General features: G+C 40.2%; 1 protein-coding gene across 2 annotated transcripts in view; it reads right to left on the minus strand.

The window, feature by feature from the left end:
- CPM (carboxypeptidase M) overlaps window positions 1-17,054 on the minus strand; it is an 82,731-nt gene that overhangs the window by 16,243 nt on the left and 49,434 nt on the right. For both annotated transcript variants that reach the window (XM_007502883.2, XM_056798447.1), the window contains exons 4-7: window positions 11,819-11,991; window positions 4,450-4,634; window positions 3,010-3,177; window positions 532-684 (exon numbers count right to left, since the gene is read on the minus strand). In XM_007502883.2, coding sequence (XP_007502945.1) covers window positions 532-684; window positions 3,010-3,177; window positions 4,450-4,634; window positions 11,819-11,991 — 679 coding nt within the window. The remainder of the gene's footprint in view (window positions 1-531; window positions 685-3,009; window positions 3,178-4,449; window positions 4,635-11,818; window positions 11,992-17,054) is intronic.

Raw genomic sequence — 17,054 nt, forward strand, 5'->3', positions numbered from 1 at the left:
TGGGCTCTATCCACTGAATCACCTAGCTGCCCCAAGAGACTAATAAATATTTGCTGCACAAAAGCCACCTCTCTCTCTCTCTGTCTCTGTCTCTCTGTCTCTGTCTCTCTCTCCCTCTCTCTCTGTCTCTCTCTGTCTCTCTCTCTATCTCTGTCTCTCTGTCTCTGTCTCTGTCTCTGTCTCTCTGTCTCTCTCTCTCTCTCACACACACACACACACACACACAGAGGTTCATGTCTTGAGGCCAGTTTCCAAGTGACTTGATATTTGAACTTGGGGCCATTGGAAATCAACACTTTTTGTCCTCTTTTGCCCTCACTAGTTGAAACAACATGGCAGAAACATACTTCCCAAACAACATGGCAGAACATCTCCCTAAAAGAGGAAAATGTTCACTTCTAGTTATGCCTACTAGGAAAAACTACAACGTACCCAGGAAATGCCATTTGGCAAGCTCACATCTTACCCCACAGGTTTCAAGAGAGGTCACAGTTGGTGTTAGCAAAGCATTATTTTGACAGTCTTACAGACCTAGATGAACCTGTTTCATGTAGCTGATGAGTGAGTTTCGGTTATCATTCCAGAAGCTTGGGAGATCTTCAGCTGGTGGATATTTGCAGCATGACAACTCCAGTGTGATTTCAAAGCACTGGCTCCAGATGTAGTTGTAATCCTGCATCCCTCCTAAACAAAAGCATCAGACAGACAGAAATGGATGAATTAGGCAGTTTCAGATGCCTGGGTTAGAGGAAAAGAAGAGGCTCTTCGGTTTGGTGATAAGGGATAAGATAGAGTGATTGATGGCTAAATTCTGTTTTTGGTACCGATTACTTGGGAGATCCCAAGCCAAGTCTCTTGACCTCTCAGGGCTTCACATTCCTGTCTCTTAAAGCGAAGGGGGTGTAATTGATTATCTCAAAAGGTCTTACCAATTGGAGTAAAGAGACAGTCTGACAGTACGGTATCGAGGGCCAACAGGAAATATGGCTCTTAGAACAGGATCCTGAAGCACATTCAAGGCTGCCTCCACTTTACAAGATTCCCATTAAATAAGATTTCTTCACTTAACAAAATAATTCATTGTTGAGACTTTTAAAAAAGTCCTGCCGTGTGCTGCTGGGCAAGTCACGTAACCCCACTTGCCCAACCATTACTGTTCTTTTGCCTTGGAACCGATACTTAGTATGGATTCCAAGATAGCAGGTAAGGGTTTAAAAGGAAAAAGAAAAAGAAAAACAAGAAAACAGGGCCTCCTGAAGTGAGTGCACTGGAAATAGAAGTCGATGACAGGGAAAAAAAGTAGGTGCACATCCAGTTCTTTTTGATTCTTTTTTAATGAAGACTCACTTCCTGGGACATCTCTAGGTCAGTTGTCACCAGAGCAGTCTTCTGGGAGAAAAACAAGGCACAGGCTCTGTTGCTATCCATGCAAACAGAGTTTAGGGGGTTCCTACTGCTCCAACATTGAGGATGTTCACTCTGATCCTTTCTAGCATGCATTTTTTAGATTTAATTTTAAGTTAGAATCCTAGGAAAGTTGGAAAGTGCCTCAGGTATCAAGTAGTTCAGGCATTTTTAACCTGGGGACCGTGAATCCTCTCTGGGTTCTATGGGTAGATGCCAGAGGATCCATGAATTTGGATGGGGAAATGAATTATACATTCATTTCAATATAATTGGTTTCCTTTGTAATCCAAAGTATTTTCTGTATTTAAAAGCATGTGCCTCGTAAAACCCAGTGGAATTGTGTCAGATATGGGAGGGGTTTAGGGGAGAGGAGGGAAAGAACATGATTTTTGTAATCCTGAAAAAATGCTCTAAATGAATTAATTATATAAAATTAAAAAACAAAAAAACAAAACCCTAAAAACACATGTCTATAGGCTACCCTGGACTGCCAAAGAGGCAGAAGCTTTCCTAGGGGAGAGCTAGGTATCTCAATAGAAAGATAGAACAGAGGTCCTCAGACACTTCCTAGCTGTGTGACTCTGGGCAAGTCACTTCACTCCCATTGCCTAGCCCTTAACTCTCTTTTGCCTTGGAGCCAATACACAGCATTGATTCTAAGACAGGAGGTGAGGGTTAATAAAGAAAAAAATAAGAAGCTCCCCTAGACTGATCCAAGTCCCAAAGAACCTCTGACAAGGTTTGTGTTGGACTAGTTCTGGCTACAGAGGGCTTAACCATTTCCTTAATATATACAGTTCTGCCTCCCTGGAACTTCCAGCCTGTCCTCCTAGTTGTGCCTTGTGCAATCCCTTCTTTGCACACGTGAGCCCTTCAAGCATCTGAACGGAACACGCTTTCTGCCAAACTCCCCATTCTTCAGGCTAAAGACACACACACTCACTCAGAGCCCATCGAGAGACACGCTTGGGAGTGGGTCCCAGAATAACCACAGTCATGTCTCTGTTTCCAACAAATCCCCCACAATATGGGTTTGTTCTTATACACGAGACCCAGACACGACGTTTGCCTTTGGGCCAGAGACTATTTCTCTGCGAGGTGTGAGGAGAAAAGTTTGGATCAACAGCGAGGAGGAAGGTGACAGGAGGCTGGAAAGGGAGAGAGTGAGGGAGGTGAAAGTCATAGAAAGAGGACGTGCTCAAGACATGTATTCATCTGGCCAGGTTATCCATCAGACTGTCTGTCTGTCTGATGTTCTTTCATGGAGCTGGCCCAGAGCCACACTGCTGCAAAAAGACCGGCTGGTGGGGCTGCTCTCCATTCTTCCCCCAGCTGAACAGCAGAACTGGAGGGAGCTGAGGCGAGTGGCCCACTAGCACCCTGACTTGGAAGGAAGCAATATTTGGGCCCAGAGAGAGCACCTGAACTACTCCATTTTCACATTTCTGCCTGGGTCCCTGATGGCAGGAGACGTGATATTATCTATGTCGCACACAAAGTCCTCTCCACTCTGCTGGCTGGAAGGGCTGGAGGTCTCTGGACAACTGCCTGGAGAGATGAGTGGATCCCCTTTGGATTCAGGGAAACGAGAGGAAAACTAACCTTTGAGTGGGTACCACGTGAACCCATTCGTGATGCCGTTGCGGAAATTCATATTGTCACAGGCGTCTCCTTGGCTCATTTTGGGATTCTTTGAAGAGTAGGTATATGCCAGGTACTCAAACACATCATTGTCTGGGGTTAGGCTATGGCCCCGATTTGTCCCGGTTGCTGTAAAGGCAAGGCAGACCCATGGCAGTAAATCTCTACTTTGGCAGAGGAACCTGAACCTATCACTTTGACCAATCCCCGGGGCTGCAGTGTAATCAGACCACGCACCGACTGACGTGAATGGGGATGCTAGCTGCAGACAAGGAAACACAAGACGACATGGAGCAAGATGCAGACCAGAAACAGGACTAGATTCACTAAGCTCTTAGTTGTTCTCTTTATTCACTGGGGACAGTCTGGGGGGAAGCTAAGCCTTTCCTGGGCAGGGGAAGGCAAGAGTTAAAGGAAAATTTTGAAGCATGAAGAATCCTGTCTTGTTGCACCTCGCTCCAGGGAACCCGTTGGCTCTGCACGGAGTCAGAAAATTCTGAGCAAAGAGCAGACGAGATAACTGTCGGCCTTTTACGAGGTTGGGTTTTAGCTACTTTGCCAGCCAGGCTTGATGAAGGCTTCAGACCCAGGGAAAGAGGTTTTTCTTCTTTAAAGTAGCATATTGCCTAGGAAGAGTAGCTTCAAACTCAAGTTTCCTGCTTAAGTTGTTGGCATTGCAATTCCCCGAGCCTTTGTTTCTCCTTACAGAAGCTAGTCAACATGATTTTGAGGGGTTACCAGCACCCCTGCCTGATCTTTGAGATCCTTTGTTTAGGAAACTGGGCTAATAGAGAGTCTAGAGAAGGGCCTTGAAGGATTCTCTAGCAACACTCCAAGGAGAAGCTGAAAATATATGCATGTGGCGATGGTACACCAAGTGGGTGGGAATCCTGGTCATGGACTCCCCTTTCTTCTTCTGTTCTGCTATCCCCTGCCCAAGCGGACAGGAGGGATTATGGGGGCTGAGAAGCTGTCCTGCCACTTCTCCTCCACCACCCCTTGGGTTCCCATAGCAGTCCTCACCCAACGAGTCTGTCTTGTGCCAGTTATAGGACAATGTCTAACGTAAGCACAGCCGAGCCACATAAGATGGAAGGTTGAGGGAGAAAAAGACTCTCTAGAAGAGCTCACTGAAAATTCAAGGGGCCCAGATCGGTATTGGCTGAACCTCTCTCCAAGTGTTTCCATCAGTCTCTGCCTTAGGCGACATGGTACTAGATGCTGCTTTGGTCATTGCTTTTTTTATGGGCTGCAAAGGGATGTCCATTCATCAGGGGATGGAGATTGGGCCTGCCTCCCACTTTGGAGGAAAGTAAACAGAACGTTCCCCAGCTTCAGCGAACACCTGGTTACCCTCTGTGGAGAGAGATAGGAGGAGTGGGCCAGTGTGTTATTTCTTACCTACGACGCCATTATCAAACGGGTAACTGGCCACCAAAGCTCCACCGTGTAAGTTAGCAGAGAGAACGAATGATTCCGATTTCAGCCACTTCATGATGGCTAGAGTTTCGGGCTGTCTCACCTCAGAATTGTTTTCAAAAGCATCAGGAAAATTCCTATTTAGATCAAATTGATTTTCATTGAACCTTGAAAAGAAAATATAACAAGGATTTCCTTGAGTTATGGAGCACATTTCTATACGGTGAAAAAGACCCCCGATTATTCTGGCATGGGGAATGACCCTGTAGAGAGGACTAGCTTATGAACCAGAGGTCCTCGCTCTGATGGAGACTGTAGCCTGGGGGAACTTAGGCTCAGAGAGGCCAGGCATTGAGTTCAATTCCTTATCATCTAGCCCACAGGGTTTTAGGGAGGAGGACATGGAATAGCAAATGTGAGACTTATCACACGTAACATGCAACCTGCTGGTTGGCATCCCTGCTTCAAATCTCCCCTCATTTCAGTCCATCCTTCACTTAGCTGTCAGTGTAATAAGCACAAGTCTTACGAAGTGACCCCACGCTGCTCACCTCACTCAATAAACTCCAGTGGCTCCCTACCCTTGTCAGGTTTTATATAAAGCCTTCAGATTGGCTTTTAAGACCCTCTATAATCAGGTCCTTTCCTACCTTTCAGCTCTTCCCCTTCACATTTCGAGGATCCAGTAGCACTCACCTTCTTTGCTATTCTCTATACATCCCATCTGACTCCTACACTTGGGATTCTCTCCCTCCTCACCTCTGTCCCCTGGCTTTCCTGACTTCTTCCAAGACCCAACTGAAATCCTTCTTCCTGCAGGAGGCCCTTCTGGGTCCCCCCATTTCTCTCCCCAACACCTCCCTTCTCCAGTGCCTTTTCTCCAAGGTTCTGTTCTGTCTACATCTGGGGTGACTTGATTGGCATTGTGGATAGAATATTGGACCCAGAATCAGGGAGACGTGAGTTTCACCGAGTTCAAATCTAATCTTGGTCACTAGCTATGTGACCTGGGCAAGTCACTTAACCCTGTTTGCCTTAGTTCCTTATTTTTTAAATCAGCAAGAAGAGAAAATGTCAAACTAATCTAGTGTCTCAGCCAAGAGAACCCCTGAACAACAGAAGGATCATAAGATATAAGACCATAGATTCAGGGGTAGAGGGGACCTTAAAAGTCATCTAGTAAAACCCATTATGGGTAGCTATGTAGCTCGGTGGAGAAAGTGCCAAGCCTGGCCTCAGGAAGACTTTTGAGTCCCAGTCTGGCCTCAGACACCTCATAGCCACAAAACCCTGGACAAGTCACTTGACTCTATTTGCCTCAGTTTCTTCATCTATAAAATGAGATGGAGATGGAAATGGCAACCACTCCAATATCTTTGCCAAGAAAACCCCAAATGGGGTCATAAAGAGTCAGATATGAGTGAAGGAACAACATATATCTTATATACACACATATTACATATAATGTAGTATGACACATGCATCACACTACATATGTACAAGTAGGCACCCCTCACCCCTATTAGAATGCAAATTTCTTGAGAACTATGCTTTTATCTTTCTCTGTATCTTCAGCACTGAGAACAGTGCCTGGAACACAGTAAAGGCTTGTTGGCCACCACAAATGGATTTCTGATTTAATCAATGTGATCTTCCCTCTAGTGGTGACAACTGCATTCTACCCATCTTGTGCAACTCTTGTGAAGTTCCTCCATAAGTTTTCAAAAGAGATTCTTTTGCAAGTTGGGTACCTTTCCAGACTCTTCTTACCCTCATGGGCAACACCAGTGGAACACCAAGGTTGCCGCACTCTCACCGTGTGACCTGTCCATCTCTTCCATTCAACCATTTCTTTGGGGGCATCTTTTACTCCATTTCTTCTTCATTGTTCAATATCTTCTAAGTGTTATGGTTTTGAGTCCCTGAATACCACCATTTTCTTTTGCTGATCCATTGAGAAGGTAAGCAATATAACAAGTGTACACATTGTTATGTATCATGTTCATGGCTACCATGTGCCACTCCATTGCTTTTTGTGTGATGACCATTTTTAATTCTTTAGGGACAAGAAGTGACCAGCAGCCATACAACAATTCTGAAGGCATTTTGGTATGAAAAAGAAAGTTCTGGGTTTCTGGGAGAAGCTTGGGAGTCCTTAAAGAGCTTTGCTATTTCCCAAAGGCATCAAGCTTGGCTTCTTCTTCTTCTTGTCTAGTTCTGGGTGAAAGGCACTGTCCATATGCACTCTCTGTCTAAGAGGGATGTACTAATAGACAAGTTCTATAAGCTGACTATCTCAATACATGTCATAAATTGGATAATAGATAATATTCTTCCATTGGATTTTTCCTATGTGGATATTAGCCCAGACTCTTCTGAGCAGTTTCTGATATCCAGTATTCTGGAATGTTCCAGGGATTGATAGAAGCTGCATGAAGTTGGCCACAAATAGAATTATCAAGAGAACCATGCCATCCACATGGAATCTCTCTTCAATTTGAACGCTACTGTGGAATACTTTTTGTGAAAACTTAACTGATCCCTAGCCATACCTCAATCACAGATGTCCTTTGATTTGATTTTTCGAATGCTATTGACAACTGGGAAAACCTTTCTTGATCAGATGAATATCATTAATATTAAATAAGGTAAAAACAATAATTGACATTATTCTCATAATATTTTATGTAAATTAGAACAAAGATAACTTAGTTGTTATTGATCTGGTATCTTTCCTTCTTCAGATGTCTTGTGAATCAATTCTTCAATGGTTTCATAAATGTGTTGCTTCCAACCCAGATCTTCTCTAGACACTTCTTCAAATCCAGCTGCATTTTCTATCTTTGTTTCCTTTAGTGCTAGTTCTGCTTCTTCTGGCTAAGCATATCTGGGAGTATGGTCATACATTCTAGAGTTGGGGTTGGAAAAGATCTTGTTCTGTGATTCCAGTAATCATTTTGAGATGCTATTTTAAAGTTGGTTTGAGAGATTCTCCGAGTAGTTCCAGTTTTCCATGCCGCTACTCTGCCATCTTGGCTCTGCCTCCTAGAAAGGATCTTTAGTGATTATATCCTACTCCCTCATTTAAAAGATGAGGAAACTAGGGGCAGCTAGATGATTCAGTGGAGAGAGCTAAGCTAAGAGATGAGAGTTCCTGGGTTCAAATTGGCCCAAGACATTCCTAACTGTGTGACCCTGGGTAAGTCCTAGCTCTTATCCCTCTTCTGCCTTGGAACTGATATTTAGTACTGATTCTAAGGTAGACGGATTAAAAAAAAAGGATGAGGAAATTGAGGTCCCAAGAAGTCATAATTTTGACTTGCCCAAGGGAAGGATTTGAACCCAAGTCTTTCTGACTTCAGATGTAGCTCTCTACTATAGCATGTTGTCTCTGAGACCCATAGATTCTACTTTCCTTGATAAAAGGTGCTACTTAAAAGTTATTTCAGATCTAAGACTTTGATTCAGATCTCATTTTTTACTACCTATATGGCCCCAGGCAAATAATTTAACTTCTCAACCTCATTTCCTTATCTATGCTTCTAATCATTTTTAGTCTGTCATTATCTTTATATTTTTTTTCTAAAAGGCTCCTAGGGTGACTTTATTTGATTGAGTCTCTATCTAAGTATTCTTTAAACTGACTTTATATATCATTGAGTCTCTGTTTTACAAGAAAGATAATCTTTCATCTTCATTCTCTCCTTAAATTTTCACAAATGAATTTCCACTTAAAAATGGCATTAACTTTGGCTGTTATGTCTCTTCACTTGTTGAGTAAGTAAAATGTGTACTGACTAAGGTGTTTTCTAGGCTCTTTTGGCTCACCCTTAATGGCAACTGATTTTACAATGGCTCAACTTTTGTGTGAAATTATTGCAGTCAGTGCCTATGTCCTTTCTTCTATCCACATTCCTTTTTACTAGCCTATAACTTGTTTAAATGAGGTTAGGTTGTTTCATTATGTGCCTTATATTTTTTTAAAACTTGTATTCCTTTGGTAGCTTTGTGTTAATTTTGAACCTTGCCCTAACAAATGGGAAGACAACTGATTCAGGAACAACTAAATCAAGTTGTTTAATGACTTAAAATAGAATTTTTGACATTATTTAGCATTTTCCATGTATAGTATATTTTAATTGCTTTCTTAAAGAAATTATTCATGATTTGTAGAACTTAGGTTTCTTTATGATGAACAAACCTACAATTCCTTATTACTGATCTGCTATTTCTTACTTTTTAAAATCAAAATCACCTGACACACCACCTATGTATTGAAGTCACTGAACATCAAAGCATTTGGTGATTTAATTTGGAGGCTCTTATGAAAGTCTAAGAATATCTCAACTGTTTTTATCCTCTGCATTTGCAGCTGTTAAGAGCATAAGCTGAACTCATTTTGATGGTGGTCTTTGGTGTAATACTTATCAAAATGAGATGACATGAAATGATGTTTCTTCTTACATTTGAATGCTTCATAAAATCAAGTGAAAATTCCTTTATTTCCCTTTCCAAGGTGAGTATGAGTCATTTTCATCCTTCCATTTAAGTGCATCTTGTTTCTGACTTTAGGTTTCATTTATAGAGAAAATGACAAGATTCAATTCCTCTAGTGGTACATTCTATGGAAGTGGATTTCACATTTAGAGAACCAAGATCAAACAAAAAAAATTATAGATCATCTTAACTATGTTTTTCTTAATACTTATTGTCTCCTTTTCTGGAAGTCAGCCAGGACCACTTTAGAAGTGGGCTGGGTGGGGGTTTCCATGGCCACAGAATTCGTCCTTATCACCAATCTGTCAGAGTTATTCCACTCAAATAGCCTTAGATGAATTAAGATCACCTCCAGGCCACAATGAGGAATCAGTCAGATTGTATAAAGGACCACATGACTGAATCAATGTAAATGAATTTGTAGGGTTTGTATTATGCGTGCTGCTACGGAGATAAGAGTCTCAAGCAGATTTTGTCCCAGAGTTCATCAGCTGGTGATTTTTTCCCCAATATATTTTGAACTTGGATTTCTAGATGCTATTAGTGGAAAACTATTGGAGATAGTAAGTAGAAGAAGAGAATCTGTTTTCCATTTTGGAGTTCTATGAATTACTTCCTCTGCCAGTAAACCACTTCCCTCATTGTTCACTGTTCTTTCATGCCTATTGTTTTCTACAAAAGAAAATCTGATGATCACTGCTTCTCGTCAATATGATTACTGCTGGTATGGATACAAACCACATAGGTTTTTGTAGAGGGATGGGAATGATATCCCATGTCAGGAATAAGAGGAAGAACTAGCAGTGTCTCCATTTGGAAGGCACAAGCAGAATGATGAGATATTGAAAGAAGATCCCTAAGTGTGTGCAACTTTCCATAAACTTTCCATAGAGTTCTTAAGGAAGGACTGATTGATAACAAATGTAAATATACTTAATAGAGATAAGCCCTTTAGGCAAAAGCCAGTTTACAATCAGAAAGGAGGACTCTGTGCTGTGTTTTAAATGGGCTACCAGTAGGACACTCCCTGCACTAACCATCAAATGAGTCACACATAGAGCCTTTTCATTTTTAATGCTACAAGAGATGCCTCCCTTATATTCTTTACAAAGATAACACTAAAAAGCAACAAAAACTCAGGTCAAACACAATGTAAGTTTCATATTATTAAAGTTAAAGGATGCATCTTTCCTTTCTGATAATAAAGGGTAAGCTAAAACAAAGAAACGCTGCTCCAAGTTTCCTGTTTCGTTTGTACAAAACCTTTTAAATTTTATGTATGATAAGAACTGTTCATTTTATCTCGTGATCACCACTATCCAGTATTTGATCAAGAACTCTTCCCTTACCTGACATTGTGAAAGGCTATCTCATTTGATTCTTATTTAAGATATGACCTTTTCTCTCTAGATCATGTGTACATGTGGAATTGGCTGTTTGAACCACCAAGCTACTGGATTCAATTGCTTCTAGATCTTAGGTACCTACTTAGCTGTACTGAACAATATTTCCCATTTTGTAACTAGTACCACCAGGTTGTTTTGCCGTATAATTTGAAGCATGATATCAGCGGACTCCCTTACTTTCTATCTTACTTTTTTATAATTCCCCTTAAACTTCTTGACCTTTAATTTTCCAGATAAATTTTATTAAGGGTTTTTTTTTTTGGTTGTATAGAACAATTTGTTAAGTTTTCTTAGTTTGGCATTGAACCTATAAAGTAATTTAGGTAGTTTGGTTACTTTATTTCTGTTAGCTTGGTCCAACCTTGAATAATTAAATCTTTTATTTTTCATATCTTCCTTTATTTCTGTAATAAATATTTTATTTGTATTTATCTAGTTCTTGTGAATATTTTGGTAGATAGGTGTCTAGATATTGCATACATTTTTTGGGATAACTTTGAATGGAAAGTCTTGATTTTTTCTTTTGAATGTTTATTAGTAATATACAGAAAAAATTATGTTTTGTGGGTTTTTTATATGGAAACATTACTAATGTGATTAATTAGTAATATTAGTTCTATTTTCAGTTGGATCTCTTCAGTTTCCTACATAAACCACTATGCCATTGCATTGTCATTGCAAAAAGCACTTATTTTCTTCTTTGCCCATTTCCTCAGTTTCACTATTTTTGTTTCTGTAAGGCATGTATATATATATATATAATGCAAATAAAAATATTCTATATAATGGTGACAATGAGTATTCTTTCTTTCACCTGGCTCATATTGGAAAGGACTCTAATGTTTATTCACATGGTAGCATAGTTTAGAAATATATTGTTTACCACATTAAGAAAACATACACGATATGATCTTATGTTTATATTTTCCTAGTATTGAACCAACTCTGAATTCTTACTATTAATCCAGTGTAGTAATAGTATATATTTTTTAGTGTTATTATAGTCTGCCAATATTTAATTCAATGTTTTATCAATATTTATGAGAGATATTAGTTTATAGTTTTCTTTCTCTGATTTATCTTTCCCTGTTTTAGGTATCAGGACAACAGTAGTATCAAAAAGGGATTCCATCTTTCCCAATTCTTGCCATTAAAACATATAAAATTGGAATTCATTATTCTTTGAAAGTTTGAAATTTTCACTTTTAAAATCAACTGGTTTGGATTTTTGTTCCTTTGGGAGTTGATTTATGACTTATTTAATTTCTTTTCTTAATGATTAAATTATTTACATTTCTATTTCTTATTCTGATAATATATTTATACTTTGAAAACAATGATATAATTTCTCCCTATTTCAAGTTGACAAATTTTCTCCCCTCCTCCAAAAGGTGCATTGACCCTAGGGCAAGAATTTCTGATATAGAGCCAAACTAGTCCACCCTTACCTGCCATCTGAGGAATAACAGTCACGTATTTCGATAGATTCAAATCCATCTGGATTCATAGTAGGCATGATGTGTATCCGAGTGTTATTAATCAGGCGGGTGATTTCAGGATCCCTTCCATCATTGCTAACCAAGTAGTCTATCAGATGGAGGAGTAACTCTCGTCCTACAACCTATAAAAGAAGAAAAGCTGAACTACAGGAAACCACTCCCAAAACTGCAAGAGAAAAAGAACCACCAGGCATATGGATTTTCTCTTTCATAAATCACAAGACCAAATGGTCAAGTACCGCCAAGAATTTGCAAATGTGTCATCAGAATAAATTAAGGGCAGTGCTGAAGTTATAAATTTGACTCGTTCAGATACTCATAAGCATTGATTATATGCCAGGCACTGTGCTAAGCACTGATGATACAAAGGAACGCAAAAGACAGTTGCTACCCTCGAGGAGCTCACAATCTAATGGAGGAGATGGCATGGGTACCACTATGGGCAAACAAGCTACACACAGGAGAAATAGGATGTAATTAACAGAAGAAATGGATGACAATTAAGAGATAGATAAAGGTTTTTTGAAGTGAAATTTAAAATGAATCTTGAAGGAAGTTGGGGCAGCCAAGAATTGGAGATGACAGAGAACATTCCAGGCATGGGAGGCATCTAGAGAAGATTCCTAGAGATGAAAGATGGAGGGTTTTGTTGGAGGAACAGCAAGGAGTCCAGTATCAGGACAATATTGAGAAATAGAGTAATAAACCCAGGGACCGCCCTAAAAAGACACCAAAACAAACAAGTCTGGGGAAGTTCGGGTCTGGAAACCGTTTTTTGTGTGGATGTTTCATGGATCGGTTTGTCAGTGCAGTGAAATCTACAGACCTCTTCTCAGAATAATGGTTTCAAATGTATAAAATGAAATATGTAGAATTATGAAGGAAATCAATTTTTTTGAGTTCTAAAAATTTTAAGAACCATAAGTTCTTGGGCTGTGGGTTTTTTGACTGCTAGACTAGAAGGACAAAATAGTGTTTTGATCCTATAACTTCAGAAAATGTAAGTGGAAAATTATTATCACATGTAATTGGGAAAATAAAAGATTTTTCACTGGTTTTGCCCAAATTGAAATCCCCAATGTTTTTGTGTTTTTCAAACATATACCTTCTGTCTTGGAATCTATATTGGTTCCAAGGCAGAAAACCAGTAGGGTGTAGGCTAGGTCGAGTGCCCAGAGGGCAAATTCAAGCTTGCTTTGGGCACCTGTACATGAAAGTGGGGCATGCAAAAAATATGCTTGAATGCTGGGATGAGGGGGAATGGAGCAGGTGCATATCAACTAGGGGGCAATTAGGGTTAAGTGACTGGCTTAGGATAACACTGCTAGGAAGTGTCCGAGGTCAGATTTGAGCCCAGGACCTCCCACCTCCAGGGCTGGCTCTCTAACCACTGAGCCACCTAGCTATCCCTCCCCTCTGCCTACATCTTAAGATAGCTTCTTGCCAATAAATTTGATTTTTATTTTTACAAACAAAAGAATGAAAGAAAACAGGTAAATATCAGCAAAAGATGAATGCTGCAATTTTAAACTTCTAGGTCTAACAGCTTACATTCAAGTAATTTCTATTGGAAAAGAAAATGTTTGGGAAAGCTTTTTGGTTGGTGAATAGAAAGGAGAAAAGGGACTCTGTGTGTGTGTGTGTGTGTGTGTGTGTGTGTGTAAAACAGAAGCCCCTTGAGAACATGGTACAGAGTAACAGCAATATTGTACAATGACCAACTGTGAAAATGTGGCCACTCCCAGCAATGCACGGGTGTGGGACAATCCTGAAGGACTAGAAGGACTTATGATGGGGAATGTGATCCACCTTCAGAGAAAGAACTGTTGGAGTCAGATGGATGTGGACCAAAGCAGACTGTCTTTCACATCAGTGTGTTTATGCTCTTCGACAATGATCAGTGTGGAAGTGGGTTTGGCATGATAATCCATGGGTTGTCCAGATCAAATTGATTATCATCTCCGGGGGGGGGGGGGGAAGGAAAGAAGGGAGGGAGAGACAATTTGGATATTATAATTTTGGAAAACGGATGTTGGAAATGATGATTATGTGTAATTAGGAAAATAAAATATCTTTGGATTAAAAAAAATAGAAGCCTCTTGAATGTCATGAAAAATACCTAGAGACTGCCTCGGTCTCTTGTGTGATTTTATAAAAACCCAGTTTGTACTATATAACTAAGTGGAAAGAAGCAAATATACCAACATTATATTAGTAGGCAAAGAAGTAGAAGTAATTTTATTAATTTATTAAAAAAAAAACCCTTACCTTCCACCTTAGAATCAACACTATGGGGGGCAGCTGGGTAGCTCAGTGGATTGAGAGCCAGCCCTAGAGATGGGAGGTCCTAGGTTCAAATCTGGCCTCAGACACTTCCCAGCTGTGTGACCCTGGGCAAGTAACTTGACCCCCATTGCCTAGTCCTTACCACTCTTCTGCCTTGGAGCCAATACACAGTATTGACTCCAAGACAGAAGGTCAGGGTTTAAAAAAAAAAAAAAGAATCAACACTATGTATTTGTTCACAGGCAGAAGAGTCATAAGGGCTAGGCAATGGGGGTTATGTGACCAGCCCAGGGTCACACAGCTAGGAAGTGTCTGAGGCCATGTTTGAACTCAGAACTTCTTGTCTCTAGGTCTGGCTCTTAGTCCCTGAAGTCACCTAGCTGCCCCTGGCATCATCTATTTTTTAAGAATGACATGTTGAATTTATTATTATGTATGTCAAATATTTATTGATTACCAATTCCATCCAAAAATGGAACTTCTTCCTGGGTACTCTGAAATCTAGACACTGGTCTCTTTTCTTTTTTTTCCTCTACTGCATCTCCTGATGGCAGGCATTTACCTAGACTGTCTCTAATACCTGAAAAAGTCTCCTTCCCCATCTCTTCCATGTGGCTTCCTTAATTGCTGTAGTTGTTCAATCTTTTTCATCAAGTCCAATCCATCCTAACTTCATTTGGGGTTTTCTTGGTAAAGATATTGGAGGGGTTTGGATTTCCTTTCCTAAATCATTTTATAAATGAGGAACTAAGGCAAACAGAGTTAAATGATTTGCCTAGGGTCACACAGCTAGTAAGGGACCGAGGTCAAATTTGAACTCACTTCCTGATTTCAGGCTTGGCACTCTATTTACAGTGCCACTAGCTGGTTTCCTAAAGTACCAGCTAAGATTCACTTTCTACAGGAAGCTTTTCTTCTTCTTCTTTTTTTTAATAAAATTAAATAAAAATTTTAATTATTTTTATTTTTTGGAAGCTTTTCTTAATTCCTTCCTAAAATCTAGCATCTTCACTCTGTTAATTATCTCCAGTTTTTCCTGCCTATATCTTGCATGTCCATAGTCGTTTGTATGTTGTCTCCCTGTTAGACTATGAGCTCCGTGAGGGCAGACTATCTTTTGCCTCTTGTTCTATCCCTGGTGTTCAGCACAGTACCTGGTATTTAATACATATTTCTTGACCTGACTTGGACAGGTATTCTTAGGAGGTAGTGAGATGTCCTCAAAGCAAAAGCTGGAGGACCTCTCAGCGGGCAAAGAACAAAAGGTATTATTGTCTTCAGGACCAGCTGGTCTCTGCAATCCATTCTGGTTAAAATGAGGAAAAAGGCTAAAAAAAGAAAGCAAAGGTCCCGCCAATCCCCCAGATTCAAGATGTTTGGTAACTCTAGCCTGAAGGTAATGAACACAAAAAGAACACACAACAAGTAATTTTAAGAACTGAACTGACAGTCAAAGTGAATTGGGCACTTTGCCCAGAATAAAGATAGTCTAATGCCCCAGAGCATCTTAGAAAGTTTAGAAGAACGAACATAAACAGGGATATTTCTCCAAGAAATCATTTATCTAAAAGTTAGTATACTTTAGCTGTCCCCCCTCTCCCCACATTCAACTTCATATTTTGGGTGCTAAATAAGACGTGTTTGAGGAGAATATGCTGGGAAGGTAGTATGTGGGTTACACATATATGTGCAACTCTTCCTGACCCCACTTGGATTTTTTAAGGAAGAGATACTGGAGTGGTTTGCCATTTCCTTCTCTAGCTTATTTTGCAGATGAAGAAACTAAGGCCAATGGGATCAAGTGACTTGTCCAAGATCATACAGCTAGTATCTAAGGTCTTCCAGACTCCAGGGCCAGCACTCGATCCACTGAGCAACCCAGCTTCCCACTGTCTGACATCTGGCAGAAGCTTTAAGAATGCTGGATTGTTGATGGACATCTACTAGGTTGACCAATATGGTGAGAGAAGTAGACCTCATTCCATAAAAAGATGTTTACCCTGGAGACAATGAAACTCTTTGGGGGATAGGAAGTCATGAACAATAGCTCTCTTCAGATATTTGAGGGGCTGGCGCATAGAAGAGGGACTTAGATTTGTTTTACTTGGCATTGGAGGGCAGAACTAGGTTGATTCAATGGGTGGAAATTATAGGAGTAGATTTGAGGTCAATAGAAGGGAGCAGTGCTAATTGTAAGAGCTGCCTCTGGGATATGCGTCTTCTTGTTGGGAATGTTGTAGATACATTGGGTGAGGGTGGTGGTTGGAGAAGTTGGTCCTTTTCTGGTCCTGCCATTTTATAACTCCCATTCATAGTCTCCTTCACTGACCCACATTTTCAAATTTTCCTTTCCTGTCTCTCAAGAGCTTAGACAAGGAATAAAAGAGGAAACAAAATAAAAGTCTATTTTTATGTGTTTATAATAAATAAAAGGAAAAGAAAGGCTAAAGATATATTTAGTAACAAATTTCCACTTAAGTTTTCCAAAATTATATGATCCAAATTGTCTCCTTCCCTCTCTTCCTTCCCTTCTCTGGGGAGAGCTGGCAGGAAATTATCATGCAAAACATAAGAAAGGTCTATTTAAAGAGATGGGGATGGGGTGGAGTGATCTGTAAGTCCCAGCCAAGCACAGGTGATTGCAATTCTTCTTAACAAGGTAAGGGATACTTCTGATTTCAAGGCAGAGGGATGATGCTATCCCCAGCACTATTCCTTCTATTTGGGAAGATGGTCATGAGAAATCTACTGAAGACACAGCAATCACTGGGAGAAAAACAGAATCTGACCCCAGAGGCATCTTGGGTAGAGAAGAGGATGTTTATATGCAAACCAGAGCCCAAATTAACTGGGGGAAAACCCTAGGCACACCACTTTGCTTAATGTTTGAGAAAGGAAG

The sequence above is a fragment of the Monodelphis domestica genome, chromosome 5, assembly GCF_027887165.1.
Source record: "Monodelphis domestica isolate mMonDom1 chromosome 5, mMonDom1.pri, whole genome shotgun sequence".
In the NCBI taxonomy this organism is placed as follows: domain Eukaryota; kingdom Metazoa; phylum Chordata; class Mammalia; order Didelphimorphia; family Didelphidae; genus Monodelphis; species Monodelphis domestica.